Source organism: Bolinopsis microptera, chromosome 6 (genome assembly GCF_026151205.1).
Source record: "Bolinopsis microptera isolate Bmic1 chromosome 6, MBARI_Bmic_1.0, whole genome shotgun sequence".
In the NCBI taxonomy this organism is placed as follows: domain Eukaryota; kingdom Metazoa; phylum Ctenophora; class Tentaculata; order Lobata; family Bolinopsidae; genus Bolinopsis; species Bolinopsis microptera.
The window spans coordinates 13765000-13785599 of record NC_087077.1 but is presented as its reverse complement, the minus strand read 5'-3'; the positions used below and the strand labels follow the sequence as shown (position 1 = coordinate 13785599).

Sequence of the window (20600 nt, the reverse complement as noted above, 5' to 3'; positions counted from 1 at the left end):
CCCCCCCCCCCCCCCCTCGATCAGGATTCAAGATATAATTTAGCAGAAGCTTAATGTTTGCCATCACAAGCATATTCTATATCTATCCCGGTGTCATGAATACCAAATACAAACTAAATCAACTAGATTATAATGATTAGATCTTTCAAAGTGATTCCTGTTGTATGCGAAATACCAAACCCCTGAGTGACCTGACCCTAGTCAGTCTACGATTCTACAGTGTAAATGGGTCATTGTAATCTAGATTATGATAATGTGCTTTAAAATGTTCATCTGGGATAACATTTTTGTTACTTCGTAGAGTCAATTTGTAGGCTCTGATGCGTAGAGGCTACACATTCCATTTAATCTAGATTAAAATGACCTATTTACTGCTTTGATTCCATTGATTCCACTAATTGTTATAATTATTGTTATAACATCACCTATAGGATGTCGTGTTAATCGGGTGTGTCTCTACTCTCAAACCTTTACTGGTGAGTGTTTCTTTGAAAAGCATTTAGCATCTCCCCCTTTTAGCAGCTGACGGTATGTAAATTTTGGACTATTAATTTGTGTCTGTGTTTTTTTAATTAAAAAGTTATTTTATTCTGCATAATTATTGAGGGCATGCAGTTCAATACTCCGGTAACTGGTTGAGGTGTTGAGTGTGCACTTTTAGCGACATTGGTAACGGAAACCACAAGGTAAGCTATACTTACGTAAACCACAAGGTAAGCTATACTTACGTAAACCACAAGGTAAGCTATACTTACGTAAACCACAAGGTAAGTACACAGTATACACAGTATACACAGTATACAGTAAGAATGTTGTTTCGCCAAGCTCCTTCCGGCTATAAGGGTACAGAATCCGTGGGAGGTTCCGTAGTAATTGGACTGTAAGTTTCACGATCTTTACAATAATTTACGATCATATCAAAATGTTAGTATATATTCATATTTGGACTTTAAGAAATACTCGAATCAGGACGGATATAAAACCGCGTACAATACGGATATAAAACCGCGTACAATACTATATTAAATTATGTCCGTGGCTTTGCTGTCTAGTTCGAATGAAATTAGGAAGTGAATTACGCAGAATATTATTGTATAGAATGTTCATGATCGCATTCAATGCACTTACCGGATATATATTCATTGTTTCGTTTGCATGTTTCATCGATTAGGTACTTATTCTGCTTGGAAATTATCCCTAACATTTAATATAAATATGAGTTATAAAATATAAACACCATGAAACATTTCAATCTTTAGTACTTTAGACAGATCCGTCTGAAAAATCGATTTACCGAGACAAGAAGCTTTCTAAGGATTTTTGACGTTTTTTAGTCCCATTAGGTGGTGCCCTTTATGGCTGACCAACTTTTCCAAACTTTTCCACGTGTCTTAAGGCCACTTTTGCCACTTTTACCACTGTTTACCACCTTTCTTTGTTTGTCGAATATCTTTAGTTTTGAACATCGTAAAAGCTTTGCAGATTAATCGAGGGCAATTTTTACGTCAGACAATCAGTTAATTGGATAATTATCAATAAGTTAATTAACAAAATTCTAAAAATCACTTCGAGACTTGGAAAAATTCAAATTTTTTTCCCGCCAAAAGTGATCAAATTGCATGAAACGCGGAGAAAAATGATGTTAGGACGAGCACAGCAATCGAGGAGTACAAAATTTTAAATCTTATCTTCTTCCTGATGATTGGAGATGCAATTCTTCCCAGTGCTGCTGCTCCAGCGACACATGCTAGGAGGAAGAATTCAGTTCCGTGAGTGATTGATTCGCAGTTGCTACCTCCTCCTCCCCCTTTTTTAATGTTGAAAAGTTTTATCAATGCTGGCAAAAGTAGAATAGTCCCCGAGCCATGGTAATCATTGATGCTTGAAAACAAGCACAATTTAAATAGTCTCATTTTGAAATTTGGTACATCCACAACTTCTGTTTCTTCATCTTCACTTTGTTCTGTCTGGTTGCTAAGTTCCAACTTCGATGTACTGGTTATGGAAAAGTGTAGGATTAACATTGGAGGTATCATGACTGGAAGAGAGGCAATAATCAGAAGTGTTCTCCAGCCGAGCATATCTAAAATATAATACCCGAGTACTGGAACCCAGATACTACCTAAAGAGTAACCTAAGCAGCCGACTAGAACCTTCTTACTGCTAGCTTGCTCAGTCAGCAGCACAAAGCAGACCGACAGGTGCAACCCGACAGTAAAACCAATGAGGGCCCTTGAGAGTAGGAGAGTCAGGTAGTTCCCCACCACAGAACAGAGAATGGTGCTCACTATACCCCCCCCCCCCCCCCCCCCCCCCCCCAGGGACAGAAAGGATGTTTCTCGTCGTCCTAATCTGCAATTAGAATAATTTGAGGAATGTAACATAACCCTTTTACCCTTACTACTATTCAAAAGGTTGCGAGTTCAACCCCACCACTCACCAGGTAGCGTTTCATATACCGCATTAAGGGCCATATAATATACATGCGTATTATGTCGTATTGTGATTGAATACAGCTCGATATGTACTTACATCACCCACTGTTCCACCAAACGCGATATGAACAACTCGGTTTGATTGTTGAGGAAAAGAAGAGGTCTGGTAATCCAGATTCCAGATAAGCCGGTTTAGATTAGCACAATTGACGGTACAGAGAGGTTTTCTTTATTATAAATGTGATTATCTTAACCCCACTAATTCATCATTGAAATCAATAAAATGATAGTACAGCAGGCTATCGGTTCGATCTTGATTGTGCCATTGGTGCAGTTTCTGTGAAAATCGATAAGGCTGTATTGTAATTAGTTATGAAAGTATAATATCGTATGGTTAACGTTTTTCAGTTTCAGACCTTTCCACTTAGTAATTCCTGATTACTAAAATCTGCCGAGATTTACTGAACTCCAACTACAAATATTGGTGATTTAAGTATTCTTGAAACGAAAAATTCGCTAAGTTTTTTTGAAAATCATTTTTCTCCGCGTTTCATGCAATTTGATCACTTTTGGCGACAAAAATATTTAGAATTTTCGGAAAAAAATGTAAGTGACAAAGTTTTTCTAAAAACCACTTTTCTCCGTGTTTCAAGCTATTCCAATCAATTTGAGCCAATAAAAAATTTTAGAATTTTGCTTAATAGCTTATTGATAATTATCCAATTTACTAATTGTCTGACGTAAAAATTGCCTTACAAAAGTTTTTCCTCCTGATAAGATGTACACCTTCGATTAATCCGCAAGCTTTTACGATGTTCAAAACTAAGGATATTCGACAAACAAGAAAGGTGGTAAAAAGTGGTAATCATAATATGATATTCTCTTGTCTATTATTGTTACGTAACACATATTGCAACGCGGCACGCGTTCCTTTTTCTTCACACCTGAAGTTGATTATCTTAATCTACCCTGCAAAAACTGGAGTTTGGTTTTTTAAGGTATTGTCAAACATTGATAGATAAACATTGTTAACTTAATCAGAATTGCTAGGGTGTGGTTACTGCATTTTTCTTTATGGAGAAAATTGCTTCTTTAAAGTCGTCGGAGATCCCGGAAGAGCTGTTTCTTTTTAAGACTCATCTTAGATTTATTGAAAAGGGTTGGCTGCCAAAGGACGGTAATGCGGTGGTAGAATCTTATCAATCTGCTGCGAGGCATATTTTCTCTGGCATCATCCATCACCGAGATGACAATGAACTAATTTTAAGAATCGACTGCTTCATCGATGATGAGGCAACCTTGGAAGAGATCGACCTTTTTTTAGATGAAGTACTGAACAACAAGAATGAGGCTAATTTTAGTAGTTGGTTCATAATGAATATCCAAACAAGATATTATGATTATATTGTCAAAGGTGTCATCCAACGTGTCGGCTTTCACTTTGGAGAAGACCCCGTTAAATTTAGCCAGAACATGAACATAATCACTGCTCCTGCCTCAAAACCAGTACAAATCCCTGTACCACAAGGCTACACACTCGGTCCACTGTTGGAGGCGCATGCTGAGGTCATCACTAAACAGTGGGCTTCGAATATTAGATTCGAGAATGCAAACGATGACAGTCTTCTTTCGATGTCATTAAGGAATATAAAAGAAAGACCGAGCTTCGGTATTTTCACCGAAAGTGATCCGACGACTCCGATCGCTTGGATATGTGTGTACAGCGAAGGAACCGTCGGACAATTAAACGTCAAGAATGATCACAAAGGAAGAGGACTTGCTAGAATCCTTATCCGACATACACTGAAAACAGCTCAGGAGATGGAATGTCGGATACATGTCTGTATCAAAAAGGAAAATACTGCGTCTATGAACTTGTTCCTATCAGAAGGTTGGGAACTTCAACGGTCTTTCAACTTTAAGAGTTTACTTTTTCGTACATTCGGCGAATTTTCTTCGTAATAAAATGATGTGTTTGTAAACATTTTGAAAGTTTATTGATAAAAAAGTAAGACTGAGGTTTGGGGTCGTTCACATATTACGTAATCAATATTTTTGCATGTTCAATGTTCATGTTAAGCCATTTATTTATTAAAAGCTATCACAACGGATTAATGAATGAAATAATCGCAAAGCACTTACTAAACGAAAATTGGTTTAAAAAACGAAAATTTTGATTACATAATTAACGAAAATTGTCCACTTGGTATTTCGAAAATCGATAAAAAATTAAAATTTTGATTACGTCCAAATCCAAACGACCAAAACCCCCCCCCCCCCCCCCCCCCGTAATCAACCGTAAGCATTTGAAACCCCCCCCCCCCCCTCGGCTGATTACGTAATATATGTGAACGACCCCCTTCTGAAAATAAATTTGAACTTCTTCTTTGGCAAGATTTAGTATACTTTATATTTTTCAAGTTGTTCTTATTGCTGGATGTCAATCGGTACCATTATTGTACCTGATTGAAATAGCTAAATACGCTTAAATGATCATACGTTAATTAGTTTATTATTGTTAGTCTTGAAATGTTGTGTGTTCCATTATTGATGGTGGGATCGCAATGAAACAAACCTATGTATATGGTATAGTATGGTGTATAGTTGGTCACTCTTGAATTTTTATATAAAGAACAGCACTCTGACTTTTCTTCGCAAAAGTGCATCCATTAAATCTACTGAGGCGACGTATTCTAAATATTTGTGGCAAATTTGTGGCACGCCCCCATTTCTTGTCCCCATTTGTGGCACGCTTTCCCCCAGCCATAATATTCTATATCTGACCTAATTACTTGTTCAATTCTCGATAATTGATTTCATAGTTATTAATAGCTCAAGTCAGAATAATACTGGTAATAGCTCAATAATCAGCAAATTACATGATGGGACGAGATTCACATTCGCCACAAAAACCGATAATAAACCCTCTGCCATCCTGACATCCACTGGGGGGTAGGTCTACAGAAGATCAATAACGTACGCGGCACTAGCTTTATTGCTGGGTAGTGTGCGCGCACGTACTGATTTATCTTAGCTAGCTTGATTTAATTGTGTAGAAATAAATTGTCGCGTCAATTAACCACTTTTGTTTGGCTGGCATTGATCCAGTTTTTAGATGTAAGCTGATACAAAATTAGAGTATGGATAATTTCCTCAGTAAAGAATTTGTGACATATCGAATATGAATAATTAACCTGATAATCAATGTGGAACGTTGAACAGATTCAAACAGCTGATAAAGCCATTCTTTATTTACTCATCTAGTGACACTGATGTAATAGTATGTTAGTTGATGTAAGATTATGACCTAGGCTGGTAAGTGGTACTGAAGTCGTACAAATAAAAACACAACACTTAAATTATTGCTGAATGTAAAAATTTGTTGCAAATCCTTCATGCATTTTAAATTCTGAATAAAACCTTGTTTGGTTGACAATAAACAAATATTGTGTTTGATTGTATCGAAATAATTAAACATTTAAAATCCTGAGAGCATGACAGCAATATTCAATCCTTTTTCACTATCCAAAATACATTTATTTCTACGATTATTTACAGTAACTGTGTCCATCACAGGAAAATCTCTAAAAAACGTCTTTTATTGCCAAGAGGGATAACCCCTCAGAGTGGCGTCATATCACCGGTAAGAGACGCCATTTCCCCAATATCCTTGCTGTCACCCCCGCTAGTAATGACCGTACTGATGCTGTCGGTAGAGTGAGACAGTGATCTGGCCGATCTTAGATAACACACGAAACAGAACATGGTACAGAAAAACATGGCCCCGGAAATTATGGTGAACAGTTGCCAGTACTCACACCATTCGTGTAGACCTCCTGAAAAGAGAGCTTAGTGTTAGTTTATAAAGTTTTGCGAATTTAAAATAGTGCATATGTGTTGATTGATTGGGCGACATCTGTCCGACAGCGACATCTGTCCGACTCAGAAAATAGGTTATTTGGACAATAGTTTATGTCGGATCCTACCGTACGATTTTCTTAAAACTTTCCACAAAGTATGTTGGTTTTAGGACGAATAATCTGTGTAAGTTTGAGCGAGTTTCTATGTGCCAAGTTTAAGATATTACCTTAAACACTAATGTATTCTGGGTAAAATTATCTTTATCCCGGTTGTTGCGACAAGTAAAAATGCTCTTATTAGGGAAAGGAGATTACTCGACGTTTCAATGTAACTACATCGTATTCATGATCTCAAATTATTTGTTATATAGTAGTGTTGAAAGTATTAAAAAAAATTACATTACAACAATGCGACTCATAAATAATACTCCAATCCGGATTTTACTTAAACACTAAAAATATATCCAATTCGGTTGTTTCAGTGGTTCCAAAGCATATATCTGGAGATCCAACGATACGATTTTCTTGAAACTTTCTAGATAGTAAGATAGCTTTAAGACAAATAACTTGTGCAAGTTTGGATAAATTTCTATGTGCCAAATTTGAGATATCACTTCAAATACACGAAAATAGTGCTTTCGGACAGATGTCGCTGTCGGACAGATGTCGTGTTACCGTGTTGATTTGTTAAAATGTTAAATCTCCAATTAAATATCGTATACTCTAAATTCCGTATATATCCATATCCATATTCATGATATTGAACATAGTTACATGTTTTTAGATTCCATAAGAATATACACATCATGAAATAAGCACGAACCTGCAAGAAAGGACCCAGCGAAATCGCCCATACTCGTAGCAACAATGTACAACAGAGAAACTAAGTTAGATAGCTCCTCGTTCACGGGCTTATTTCTACATTTGGTCTTCACAAAGAGCATTGCTGGTAGTACATGTAACCAGATCATCGCTTGTCCTAGTCCTGAAACAAAGTCAGAGTTTTTAAGTTGTCCATTCCTCAAAAGACATTTTATCCGAACTTTTTATATTGAAATATTTAAAAGCTCTTAATTAGAAAATCACCTGTAACGATGCTCGCGGTAACAAGTTGAGGTTTGTTAACTAATATCAAGGGCTGCAAGAAGGGGGGAGGAACCATGGCTAAAAGTCCCAGACAAGTCAGAAAGCAGCCGATAAGCCCGGTTAAAAAGGGGTTGAACTTGTCGCAGAAATACCCTGAATGTGTTGTGTGTGTCATTGTGTCAACTTTAAAATCCTTTATTTCCATCTAGATGATAATACATCATCATGCGTCTATGCCTACTGTTTAGCTAAAAATGTGTAAAATGTAAATACCACGTCATTTGTTGGAGAGCTAAAAATGTTGGAAGTGCCGAAAGATAAAAAATGAGGTTGCTTACTTACCTAACACGAAAGCGAACAAGATTGAGGATAGTGAGAGGCCGCTGAGTAATAGCCCAGTGAATGTAGCGTCTTCTCCGAACACATCGTTAACATAAAGCGCCATGACATAATCCACACAGGCCTCCACCACAGAGGAGAGACAGCACGTGATTATGGGAGACAGGAAGAGGAAATCCTTCCAGTCCATCTTGGAGTACCTTTTCTGGTAGCTGGTTGTGCTGCTGAGAAGTTTAGTAGAAGTGGAAAAGAGGGGTACTAGCATGAGGAGGCCGGAACTTCCCACTGCCACAAACGTCAACAGGAACCCAACTGGAATTGTTGAAAAAATTTTGATTACATGATTAACGAAAATTGTCCAATTGGTATTTCGAAAATCGGTAAAAAATTAAAATGTTGATTACGTAATCAACGACCAAAACCCCACCCCCCCCTCCCCCCGTAATCAACCGTAAGCATTTGAAATAACTAACATGAGAATTGAGGACTGTACCATGAGCGCTATATTAGAGGTATCGCCATTTGATCCCGGAGCTCGGTGTTTTAATGTGTACATTGTACAAACGCAATTCAACTGAATCTCTCGAAATGGGGATGAGAAGTTTCATTTAACTTACATTTATCGTGGAGTATGCCTCCTAGTAAAGGTGATATCGCAAATCCCAGGCCAAGGGCACTTTCGTTTACGGCTGACACCCTTCCACACTTTTCCGGGAATCGCAAAATCAGGACGGAAACTGCCAAAACCTGTACAATGATTATATCATATCAAAGTGGGTTCATTTTTATGAAAATGAAGTAAAATAGCTTAATATAATATAGCTTAATAGCTTAATATATAATAGGTTTTCATATCACGTGGGTGATCACGATACACTACGGTATGAACTGCAATACAAATTTTACTTACTAAAAGCATAAAATATAAAGAGATAGTGGCTTCTATATAATTATATAATTACCTGCATAACAGTTGAACTGACACCTTGGATTGCTCGAACGATGATTCCTGCCACAATCATCCAACAAACATCATCCATTAACACTATGATACCGTGTAGGCAAGTGGAAACACTCAGGAGAACGACCGATCTGGAAAATTGGATAATAGGCTTGGGATTCTAAATTTTGGGGCTCACAGCTATTCGCAATAAGCCCACAGATATTTTAAATTTAAGTGAAATCTTTTTCCATTTTGGGAATCAATTTTGCGTTATAGACTTAATTCAAATGACACGACTGCCACTTTACTGCTGGTTTAACTCATCAAATATTATATTGCTGCAATTCCACGGGACTTACAGAAATAGCATTTTCTTCAGTGTCATCAATCGCATTATGTTTTGAGAGAATATTGACGAGAACAGGACGAACACGCTCATACATGATGCGTAAATCGCAATTCCGATCGTGCTTGCGCCCTGAATAGAAGCTAGTTATCGATATTTATGTTTATATGATCGTGCTTGCGCCCTGAATAGAAGCTAGTTATCCATCTTCTTGTTTATATGATTTATGATACATAATAAAAATATGTATAATGTATAATGTATTACTTCAACTTGTGCGCAAAACAGTCGTTCATTTTGATGGGCAGTGTAATGCAACGCTAGACCTGCAGTAGGATTTGCTAACAATTTCTATTTTAGTAATCAGTTATCTTACTTGTTTTTCGAAGAAAAGGGTTATATACCCCCACTGTATGTTTGGCACCGTGGTTGCAACCATGATTATCAAGGTACATAAAGTTAGAATTCTGATTGACTTTCTTGACCTGAAATACAATTGGCATTAACATCTTAAAACTACATCCTGAGGTTTTGTTGAGTACAATGTATGTATCGACAAAGTCTTGCTCGTTGCTGCCTGTCTTCCAAGATTTTATCTTGAAACTATCTAATCGTAGTTTTGTACATTTTACTGTTCACTATGTAAATAATATTGATCGAGTGATCGACTACCGTCTTTCGGATTGATTCTGAGTTCGGGCATTTGTGATATGTGTTTTAATGTTAATTGAAATGTTGCTAAAATACATCGGTTAAGGAGCAATTGATAAATGTCGGTTTTTTTTTTTTTTCAAGTTCAGGATAGTCCCCTTAGCTTAGACGTCAAGGTTTACTTATTTAGTTATTGTTATAGCAGGAGAACAAATCATTAACTTGTAAATTTTTCACAAATATGGTTTAATTGAATCCTTTTGACTGACTTCTAAAAATGATTAAACTCTGGTAAATCTGTACAACTAAAAATCGAGTGAAACACTAGAACTTACATCCATCTTCGACTGCTGACAGCGCTTGGCAACGGAAGACAGCTTTCTCGATCTGTAGCTAAATCTGGCTCTGGCTCAGGACTAGTATTACTGCAGTCGTCATCATCATTTTCCATTTATCAGTGCACCAAATGTATTTTCCCATTCAATACACGATTCGATCGTGTGAAAATAGCCTCAAATCCTAGGTTGTAAAATCTTGGAATTAAAAAAAAAGAAATTATATAAAATCCCTCGTTTTGGGATAGTTTCGTTATAAAGACTAGTAAAAACACAATGTTTTTCGTTTGCCTGAAATGTGTTCCAATTGCTAAATACATGTTAGCGCTCCTTCATCAAATAATATCTTCTGGCAAAGAAATCAAACTGACTAACGTGCGGCTGATGTAACTTTAAATTAATCAAAACAATCGATATAATGAAATGTCCAACGTTGTTAATGAGCAGAAATATATGGAAAATTAGGGCAATTATTACGGTTAAGACTAAAGTTAGGATAAATCTGTAAAATATAGCCCATATTGAGAACAAATGTACAACATAGTAATTAAGTAATCTAATTCAAGAATTGAACAGAAGTGAACTTGTTTCTGCTACAACAATGAACTATAGACAAAATGGGCTGACCAACGCTGTACACATACAACAGACGCAGCAAAATGCATAATTAGATGTTCGGCCAACTGAAAGCTGTATGCAGGATAGCTAACTAAGCTATTAGTTATTAGCTGTAGTGGTTGACATCACATTATTAACTGCGCGCTTCAGGAAACTAACAAGATGCAATGTTTTTGTCATGTTGAATTTAGAGTTAGTCGAGAACAGTCCATAGGTAAAAATCAAAAATATGTAAATCATCGTTTGTATCATGATGATGCCACTAGGACTACTACTTTCTACTCAAAAATAGTTATATTGGGTATGTACATTGCATTCATGCATTGTATACACATGTATTTTGTTGGGTATACACGTGTATTTTGTAATGACCTAGACCACCGTATCACAAATATTGGACACTCTTATTAAATGTTAATGAGTCAACGACATTTCAACTACCAGTAGGATATTATAAATTTAACTAACGCTGACTTTAATATTATATTTATTCCTTGATAAAAGGTGTAAACTGTGACGACTAGAAAAATTAACCTGAAATGCCAAGTGCGAGTTAGGAAATTTGCAAAATTGTCCTTTGACTTGCTGATTGCAAAACAAGGCAGTGCGTTATGAATTATGATACTAAGACACGGTAAACCGCGTACCTACAGAGATATAACTACGATATAGCAGCCAATAAACCCTTTTATAATCAATAACAACACTACAACACTCAATAGAGGCTTGTATAATCAGCAGTTCCATTATTCCTAACCGCCAATCCTTGCTGACCTACCATTTGTCCAGCTACAGTATAAATATTGAACTGTTGAAAGGCTTTGTGCTGGCAGACTGTATAGAAATTGTTGGCAGCTTGTGCAGCTGCATCATCTCGCTAATACATACATGGCCTTACTCGCAACTTGTGATCAATTGGTTCGGATACATATGATCGAGCTCCGAACTTGAAGGACAGACTCCGACTTGGACCAATAGAAATCCAGCACTCAAAAAGCTTAGCACGAAGAGCAAAATAATAACAAGAGACATGCACTCTGCATACAGTTGTACATATAACATTTGTACTCTGGGCAGTGTACGCGGTTCATTATCTACGGTAATCGTTCTTGAATCTCGAGCCAGCTACAATGTGCGTGTATATAATAACTATAAGTGTGTATGTGTGTGCGTGCTCCTGCTTTGTTGTGGCTTTATAAATACTCTAATTACAGGCCTATATACAAGCCTTGTTTATACTCAAAGGATCCTAACTCACTTAACTGCTTGATTACTCGCTTAACTGAGGAATTTGAATCGTGGTTGGTTACTCGTGATACACATTTAAAGAAAAACCTGAACAATTTTATAGACTAATAGTTCCCTGATTCCCTCTTTAGGTCTTGACTTTTATCACTAATAGCCTAATTCAAGCCTCATAAAATCTAATGGTATCGGTTATTTATTGTAACTAGCTAAACACTAAAAGTGATCCAAGAGTCTGGATGGGTGTAATCCGTATTCGTTATTTTTGTTGTTGTTAAAACGCTCCTAAGATCAAGTACAACAATTGAGTTAAAATTAGAAATCATAATTCACGCCCGATAGTCCGTCATTAAATGATGAATATCGCAGACGACCGGAAGGTTCAGCCAACCTCTACTATACAGTGATATACTAGCATTAAGAAACATGACGAAAAATGTGATTTTTTTGGATTCCACTAACAAAATACGGATAAGGAATGAATCAACAAACTGATTTACTGAAAACACGGTACAAAACACATAACCACAGCCTAGAATGTTCACTAATCAAAAATTTATTCACTGTGTCTATACATAGGCAATGGTTGTCTTCTGGAAGCCCCCATGCCACGTTTTTTAATATGCATACTGATCCCGTAATTCGATGTGTGAACCAATTTAGCGGTTGGGACCTAATAGGAATAATATATTATTAGGGCGCGGGCGTGAGTGCTGTAAATAATTTAAATGCAGGAATTTTAAATAAAATGACTTACCTTATCGGACCTTATTTGGACGGACATTACTTGAACGCTGGAGGCCCTAGCGTTCATCTTAATGTCCGTTCAAATAAAGTCCGTTCAATTAATGTCCGTCCAAGTTAAAGTCCGTTGAAATTTTTTCAAAAATTTTTTCCATTTAGAACTTTTTGTCCAGCATATGACGACTTTTTAATGTCAGTCAATTTCAATAGCTATCATTAGACTAAACTATGTCGTTGAATCAATAAAAACAAGGTATTTTTCTTCCTTACTGCATGAAAAATGGATTTAAAAATCATTTGCTAAAATTAAAAAAACCTTTAAAAAAGATGAAAAAAATTCGGATTTTTGATGGTTTTGATCGCCTTCTAGCGTTCATATTAATGTCCGTTCGTAATTATGTCCGTTCAAGTAATGTCCGTCAAAATAAGGTCCGATAAGGTATATCGCTTTATTTATCATGGTCGCATTGAAGGACACCTTCTAACACGTTTTATCTAATTATCCAGGCAACTCAATTAGACAGATCTATGGGTAGTAACTAGTAATCCATAACATTGTGCAGATAAGCTGAGAAGAAGTCGCCAGATTCCCAATGCCGCGAGTGCCCAAGCCCCTGGCCAGTTTCTGGGAAAGATACGAGCCGAAGTGGTCGATATCGCCAGATTGGGTCGCTGAAAGACTCCAAGTATCTCAACTAGTTGAGGAGGTGACCCCACTAGATCACGACGCTCCGCAAAAGGAGGGGCATACAAGGTTAATCTTTGGTGTAGGTCAGCTGTTTTTCTGTTTGACTGTCGGTGTGTTTGTATGTTTTTTTGCAGATTGTCTAATTTTTAAATCTAAGTAAAATTTAAAAATGAAATAAAGTTAAACAGAGAAAAACAAGTGAAATAATTACAGGTTCGTATGCATGTCAGACACTCACAGCAGAAAGTTACAGATCGAAGTACCAGCAGGTAACCATTTAAAAGCTTTCAAATCATATTTATTCTGAAAGGTCTTGCCATTAGAACTTAGAGGTGCTTTCAAGCTTACTCTAATATCGGAGACTTGAAATGCTTACACTTCCAGATACGTCAGCAATAAGATAGTTTCGTGAGACCTATATGATATACCAATCAGCGATTAGCCACTGCTGCGTCTTATCACATGGTCATGATTGTATCGATAGTTCGAGAATGTTCTGGCAGAATGTTCTGGCAGAATGTTCTGGCAGAAGCCGACTCACAGGGGTCTCATTATTATGGACAATTTAATGATGTTTTGACGTTAACGTTATATTATCGTTGATTAAGTTAATCAAGTTGAAGCTAGAACAACCAATAATCTCGACAACAGCAATTGGAGATTTTATACACACAAAGGAACAAATTGTGGGGTACTAGAACTCAAGCGACTAATGCAGTACGTGAGGCGTAATAACTGATCAAAGAAGATTTTGCGATTGATTTTGCGCCTTATGGTATCTGCTTTTTAAAATCAGTATCTTGTAACAAGCACAATATCAGTTTATCAAGCACAACTAAAATATTCTAGCCGCATAATAAGAATATTCTTGCTGCTCAACAGTTACTCCAATAGTTCTGGAATCCGCGATTGTGATTCAATCATGGACATGGCATCCTTTAGACGGTTTTTTCTGGAATAAGAAGTCTCGAACAACATAATCTAATATCGTCCATTGATTTCGTCTAGTAGACGAAATCAGGAATTGTAAGGAAAGACGGCAGTATCCGCAGACTTGGGTAGGCTTCTTGGATACTGCCGTAAAGACATTAACTATGATGATCTGGAAGGATCTTTAAATTATATAAATTTCGAAGAAAGAATGATTAAAAATAGAAAGTTTCACACGGACGAACATGCTGGTAAAAGCAAGAACATTAGTTTAACAGGATCGTCTAACTGATACTGGAGCGTTTTAACAGTCTTTCAGAACACAAGCACTTGCACAATCGGTGATACCATTTATTTTAATACCGTTATTGGATCCTCAAGCGGCCAGATAACTTCACAGTTCACAGTTTGCACGGTAGTTGTCACAATCCATGTATGCATAGTTAAACACATCGCGCTTAATCTTATGATAGCTTTCCTTAGTTGTGGGTAAAAATGTTATACTAGGGTGTCTCGGGAGATTATTAGAGAAAATCATGTGATTTTAAGAATTTTGCATCATTCAAACGTTCAGACGTAGTTTACATGAGCGGCTTCTCAAAAGTCACATACGATTTTCACAATTGTGTTGAAAAGCTTTGATTTCATCCCCTTGTAAAACATGCAAGACAAACAAATGGTGCCCGAAATGACGACGATTAAATACAAGATATGCACACGTACCGCAAGCCCTAAATATTTATAATTAGATAAAAAAATAAGAATAAGAACAGATAACTACAAGCAGTCCAGTGAGGAGTGCATCTTTGGAAATTACTCCGGTGACAGAAATACGCAACTTAATATTACGATTATAATTTGATCATGCGAATCATCGCTATTATATTAACAGATTGACTGGAAATATATATACTTAGTTTGTTGATCGTTTATTCGAAATCGAATACTGAAGGAATTCGGATGTTGAGAATGAGAAAAATATATATAAATTTGTCTGTTGTTAGACTTTATGGTCTTTGTCTCGGCAGTATGTTAACTTGGTAAGTTGGTAAAGTTAGAGTTACATTATCATCAAATCAAAGAATTATCCATAAATCTCGCTGTGTCAATATGGAGAAAATTCAATTATGAATGATAAGTTAAAGTTTAGCTATCAAAAACCTATAACTGTAACATTGCATAACTTTAAATGTAACATTCAGAGACTTAAAATCATGGTATCCCGGATTAGGTGATGTTTTACTGCACGCCGGGGACATGACCAAGATCGGGCAGCCAGGGGAATTCGTCCAATTCAGCAAGCTGATGCAGTCTTTACCACACAAGTACAAGGTTGTTATACCAGGTGAGATGGAGAATCTTGGTCCTAACTTTAATTCCAGACCCGGAGAAAATCAGTCCGGGCAGTGTTAGGGCCTTGCAAGGATAGCTCTGAAGTATTATATTGTGTAGTTAACGTACTAGCTAATTGGTTACTGGAAGTAAGTTCAGTCAAAACTGTCAAACTTTTGTTCAGGAAATTTCATGTTCAATAATTGAAAATGGGACAGAAAAAGGAAAATTATGATTTTCCATGGAATTTTGACTTACAGTACCTCAATTTGGTCTACCATTCTCAGTTAACTGATTAATTCTAGAACACACTGGACAAATATCCTGTCAAATCTACGAAATTTATGTTCTTGAAATATTTGAAAACGGGACAGGAATTAGAAAATAAGAATTTTCATTTTAAAAAACTTTCTGTGGAATATTACCTCCGGCCGGACTCGAACTTCCAGTACCTCAATTGTTTTTTATGGCATCTATAGTCTTTATATAAGCACAATATAGCTGTGTAAGCCCACTGTTGTCGGCAACAAATAAGATAGGACTAACTACATCTATCTGAAACAATTAATAGATTTATAGCTAAACTTTGGGTATCAATTTCCCAGCCTGACCGTGTAATTGTGGTGCAGGTAACCACGAGTTAGGACTAGATCCGACTGCTGGAAGGGGTGCGACGTACAATATGGCGGGAGGAAAAAGAGATGAGTGTCTGAAGAGTATCACCGACTGTATCTTTCTTGAGGATCATTGGGTTAAGATTAACGGAATCAAAATTTACGGATCTCCATGGTTTGTTCGGTTTTATTTTAATTACCTTTTAAAAATCAAAGTCGATGAGAATTGTTGCGATACTTGTCATACGTCAGTCATCAACACGATTTCCTAAGTTCATTTGGAGACTTAACTTCACTCCGCGAGGGTTAACGAATGTTAAAATTCACTATATTCTAACCCTTCCGAAGACGTCTAATTTATTAACTTAAATCCAACCTAAAGTTCTAAATCCTTACACACCCCATGAAGGCAGCCAGAGTTTGCAGCCTGGGCTTATAATTTAGACCGTGGAGTACCTCTTCAGAAGGTCTGGGAGAAGATTCCTGATGATACTGACGTTCTTATGACTCACGGACCTCCTATAAGTAAGAATACCGCTGTTGTAACTGTATATTTATCTAAAATTTGACTTTTGAATATTAAATACTGCATATTTACAATATTCCCATGTAGTTTGTTATGCAGCGTTTACGAATATAATCACCAAATTGGCGGCATCACTAGCATGATTTGTATGATATCCATCAAGCAACCATCGGGCATCGACTTATTTCCTGGACCTTTCTTTTCAATATCACGGCATCCATATACTGACAGAAATCGTACGGAAAATGCGGTAAATCTGTGGTATCAAGTATTAAAATGCGGTAAATCTGTGGTATCAAGCATTAAAATGCGGTTACTCTGTGGTATCAAACATTAAAATGCGGTTACTCTGTGGTATCAAGTATTAAAATGCGGTTACTCTGTGGTATCAAGTATTAACATGCGGTAACTCTGTGGTATATGACTCTGTATAGTGGTATTAGTTAACATGCGGTTGATTCATTGGTTGATTGAGGTTACCATCCCAGGGCACGGAGATTTGTGTAACAGTGGTCTGAGAGCGGGTTGTGTGGATCTGATGAGGACAATTCAGACCAGAGTCCATCCCAAATACCACGTCTTCGGACACATCCACGAGGGTAGGTATTTTTAATTATTTATTTAATTTTCTGTGTTGAAGGAATCATGCAGTATCCCCGAAATTCTTGTACATCTTCGGAATGTAAACATAACAAATAATGTGATGACCCCCTTCAGATCCAGGGATGACATCAGATGGGGAGACATATTACATAAACGCCAGCACCTGTAATAGACAGTATCGAGCAGTTCAGGATTGTATTGTATTCGACCTTCCCAACGGACCTTTCGAACAAGGTACGTGTTTTGTTAATGACAAGAAAAAAGGTACGTGTTTTACAATCAATGCGAGAGACATATTTTTTAACGTTATTTGAGCATAATACTGAAAGTTTGGGAAGTGACTTGTTCAGGTTCCCGATTACCAGGTTACCAGGTTACCAGGTTGCCAGGTTACCAGGTTACCAGGTTACCAGGTAGTTCGAGTACTCATTAAACGGTAAATAAAAGCCCGGTAAATCGAGGGATCTCAAACAGCTAACATTGCTTTGTGGCGAGATGTCTGGATATCTTAGAATAACTATAGAAATACAAAGAAACAAATGACGGAGATCGAAAATATAAAACAGAGAGAACTATCAAAATTATATATATGTAATTTTGATATAGACAATTTTGTGCATATACAAAATTATGTATGAACATTGAACATATGAACATGAAGACAAATTCTGCCATTAAATTAATCGTATGAATAAGAAAGCATACAATCAACATAAGATGTACTCTACGATATTTGTATACATTAATAAGGAATACTTGGGGTATTGATCGGTACATGGGTTATAAATTTATACATCATTCTGGTGGGGATTGTCATGTGTCAAAATAATATGCCCCACTTCCTCAACCAGAATCCACATAATACACAATCCAGATCAGTTTGAACCATCACGAAATTTTCGGTTTCCAAATTCCGCTATAAAATAATAAAAGCTTAAGACATAAATACGGTCGAAACTCGGCTGAATTATCGATTATTATCAATCACGAAGGAAGTTGGTGTTAAAAGGTAGAAAAATGTAACACACGATAATAATTATTAACATGAATACTATCATGAACAAAGTTATAAAGTTATAATTATATAAATGTTTGATACCATGTTGGCCAACAGTTTTATTTTTGTGTTGTAAAAGTATCTGATGATGATTATCTCTGTCAAATTGTGTTTGTCCTTTCTCTTCCTGCACCCCCAGTATTGTGGTTGTTCACAGCTCTCAGATCAGCATTTAAAGCCGGGTTAAACACTACAGGGTTCTGTTCAACCTCCTGTTGGACTCTTTGTCTTTCTTAAATATGATTTTCTAAAATATAATTTTTCATTTTGAACCCCAATTTTCTCTCGAATCTTTATCTTTAGCTCGATCACAACATTATTTTAAATTTCAAATTATGGTTTAAACTACAATTTATCAAGGTGCAAACTGATTATCAACATTTCAAACCGGTACAGTGTTAGCTGCTATTCAAAAGAAATGTGTACCAGTGAATAAATGTTTATAACATAATATTCAAGCCTGATTATTTCATACATTACGCTGTTTAAAAGTTGTAATAAACAAATGCTTTTAAAAGCTGAATCGTAATTTTCGTAAGATAACTGCACTGTACACCATTTACCTTTGTTGACCAACCTCTGTCTTTCCTCCATCCTTTTCTGTCTTTCGTTCTGTTCCTGTTGTAACCTTACATCCTTGGCTTTAACACAACAGTTACACAGTTGAAGCACTATTTTACAAATATCAATAATTAGCCCTACAACCATTCTAACGACGATATCAATAAAAAGCTGAATTGTGAAATACACACTGACTTATGACTTATAGCTTTAGCAATCGACGTCCTTATCTAACGGTAAATATAGCAGCACTTTTGCTTCTTTGTACTCAGTTTTTGTGAAACATGAAATAAGACTCTAAAGTCTTATTCATCACGCCCGGTCAGGGTATCACATATCATTCTGATACTAGATAATTCTATTGCAAACAGCTTCCTGTGTTCCAGCCTCTCTTTGCACATATAAGTGATAAGCAATAAGGTCACTGGAAAATGCACAGAAATGGGAAAAGTGGATAATATTTTTTCCCGTTAAATGGATTTCATTGGGCCACTTTCCTGCTACGCCTACAGGTTTGAAAAGGAAACAGCCGGGGTTTGTTTTAATATTTAATAATCCCAGTTTAGTAGTTATAGTACCTGGTAGTAGTCTGTAGTCTTGAAGGACTAGTAGTGTTGTAGTGTCGCGTCAGCACTCTAATTTCAGTGTGGCATGGTCTACATCTTATTCTTACATAAGACTAAGCTATTTTAGAGCCGATCCCTCCTCCCACTTGCAAATCACCGTCAGCATTGAGGAACTTCCTAATTTATTCTTATTCTTTAAATTGTACAAGTTAATGTCAGAAATGTGTGTCCCCCTCTACACTTTAAGTCCATACCATTATGATTAAACTTAAATGGGTATGGAAATGCGAAAGAACGCAGGTGGATGATTACCTATGGAGAAAATTACCAAAATGAAAAAGAGTGTCAACGTGACCTTTAGATATAATTTCTTTGTTTTACATATAACCTTGATAGATGACATAATATATTGTTTTAAGTTTTACGCTTTTACTATTTCAGAGCTGGAAATGGGGCCGAAAGAAGAAATTGAATTTCCTGGACTGACAACAGAGCCAGAACTAAAGTGAAATTCGCTGCACTCCAGAAGATAAATTTAACTTTACTTTTAGTTTTACTTTTACTTTAACTTTAAGATATTGATAAGAACTACGTTTAGTTTTACATTTGACATTCAAATTTTGTACTGCCATTATGCATTAATATCATGTATTAGATTAAGTATTGATTTATTGTGGAATTTAAATTTGAATTTTATTTTGTTTTCATTAATATAACTATTAGTATTACTGTCTTTAAAGTTAATTATGATGTTGACAGGTTTTATATTTTGTAGACCATAGACTACATTTTATAGATTCGATATATCATATATAATTTTGACTTATCCTTTCCCAAAAAATCAAACTACATTTTCAATGATATTTAATGTCCCCTGTCAAATTTAACTGGTGATGATCTTAAAATACTTGTAAAATATTTGTCATACGTTGTGCGACCCGCCGCGCACGTCACCATAGTGAAACGACCGTGGGGGTCGCAACGTGATACGATAAAATATTTGTTCCAAGACCGTCCAAGAACGAAGAGGCTAACACGCGGTGCGCGTCTTGGTAATTTGTAATTGTAGATTATAAATCTACAAGTACAACTGTTAAGCCTTGACCATTGTTAATGGTCTG

General features: G+C 36.4%; 2 protein-coding genes across 4 annotated transcripts; one reads left to right on the top strand and one right to left on the bottom strand.

The window, feature by feature from the left end:
• Window positions 1-19: 19 nt before the first annotated feature.
• Window positions 20-20380, top strand: LOC134816593 (metallophosphoesterase domain-containing protein 1-like). Of its 2 annotated transcripts, none has more exons than XM_063825515.1 (9): window positions 20-476; window positions 13166-13356; window positions 13504-13559; window positions 15452-15565; window positions 16182-16341; window positions 16576-16691; window positions 17181-17291; window positions 17410-17529; window positions 19921-20380. In XM_063825515.1, the coding sequence occupies exons 2-9, from the start codon at window positions 13196-13198 to the stop codon at window positions 19986-19988; spliced, it is 906 nt and encodes a 301-aa protein (XP_063681585.1). In that variant the 5' UTR covers window positions 20-476; window positions 13166-13195; the 3' UTR covers window positions 19989-20380. The 2 variants fall into 2 exon arrangements, with proteins under 2 accessions (XP_063681585.1, XP_063681586.1); XM_063825516.1 differs by having other exon boundaries at window positions 13110-13356; window positions 19921-20314.
• On the bottom strand, window positions 5790-10207 carry LOC134817144 (uncharacterized). Of its 2 annotated transcripts, XM_063826265.1 has the most exons (9): window positions 9996-10207; window positions 9386-9494; window positions 9023-9141; window positions 8683-8812; window positions 8338-8467; window positions 7724-8032; window positions 7382-7534; window positions 7119-7280; window positions 5790-6271 (listed from the first exon to the last, which is right to left on the bottom strand). In XM_063826265.1, the coding sequence occupies exons 1-9, from the start codon at window positions 10109-10111 to the stop codon at window positions 6057-6059; spliced, it is 1443 nt and encodes a 480-aa protein (XP_063682335.1). In that variant the 5' UTR covers window positions 10112-10207; the 3' UTR covers window positions 5790-6056. The 2 variants fall into 2 exon arrangements, with proteins under 2 accessions (XP_063682335.1, XP_063682336.1); XM_063826266.1 differs by lacking the exon at window positions 9386-9494 and having other exon boundaries at window positions 5961-6271; window positions 9996-10065.
• Window positions 20381-20600: the final 220 nt, after the last annotated feature.

Bases quoted from the DNA above. Each gene is read 5' to 3' on its own strand.
- LOC134817144 (XM_063826265.1), bottom strand. From the start codon at position 10,111: ATGGAAAATGATGATGACGACTGCAGTAATACTAGTCCTGAGCCAGAG. The intron at 9,495-9,995 runs GTAAGTTCTAGT...ATTGTATTTCAG, and splicing joins GTCAGCAGTCGAAGATGGAT to GTCAAGAAAGTCAATCAGAA. The intron at 7,535-7,723 runs GTAAGTAAGCAA...CAACACATTCAG, and splicing joins CTTGTTCGCTTTCGTGTTAG to GGTATTTCTGCGACAAGTTC.
- LOC134816593 (XM_063825515.1), top strand. From the start codon at position 13,196: ATGCCGCGAGTGCCCAAGCCCCTGGCCAGTTTCTGGGAAAGATACGAG. The intron at 15,566-16,181 runs GTGAGATGGAGA...ATTGTGGTGCAG, and splicing joins GTACAAGGTTGTTATACCAG to GTAACCACGAGTTAGGACTA. The intron at 17,530-19,920 runs GTACGTGTTTTG...TTACTATTTCAG, and splicing joins CAACGGACCTTTCGAACAAG to AGCTGGAAATGGGGCCGAAA.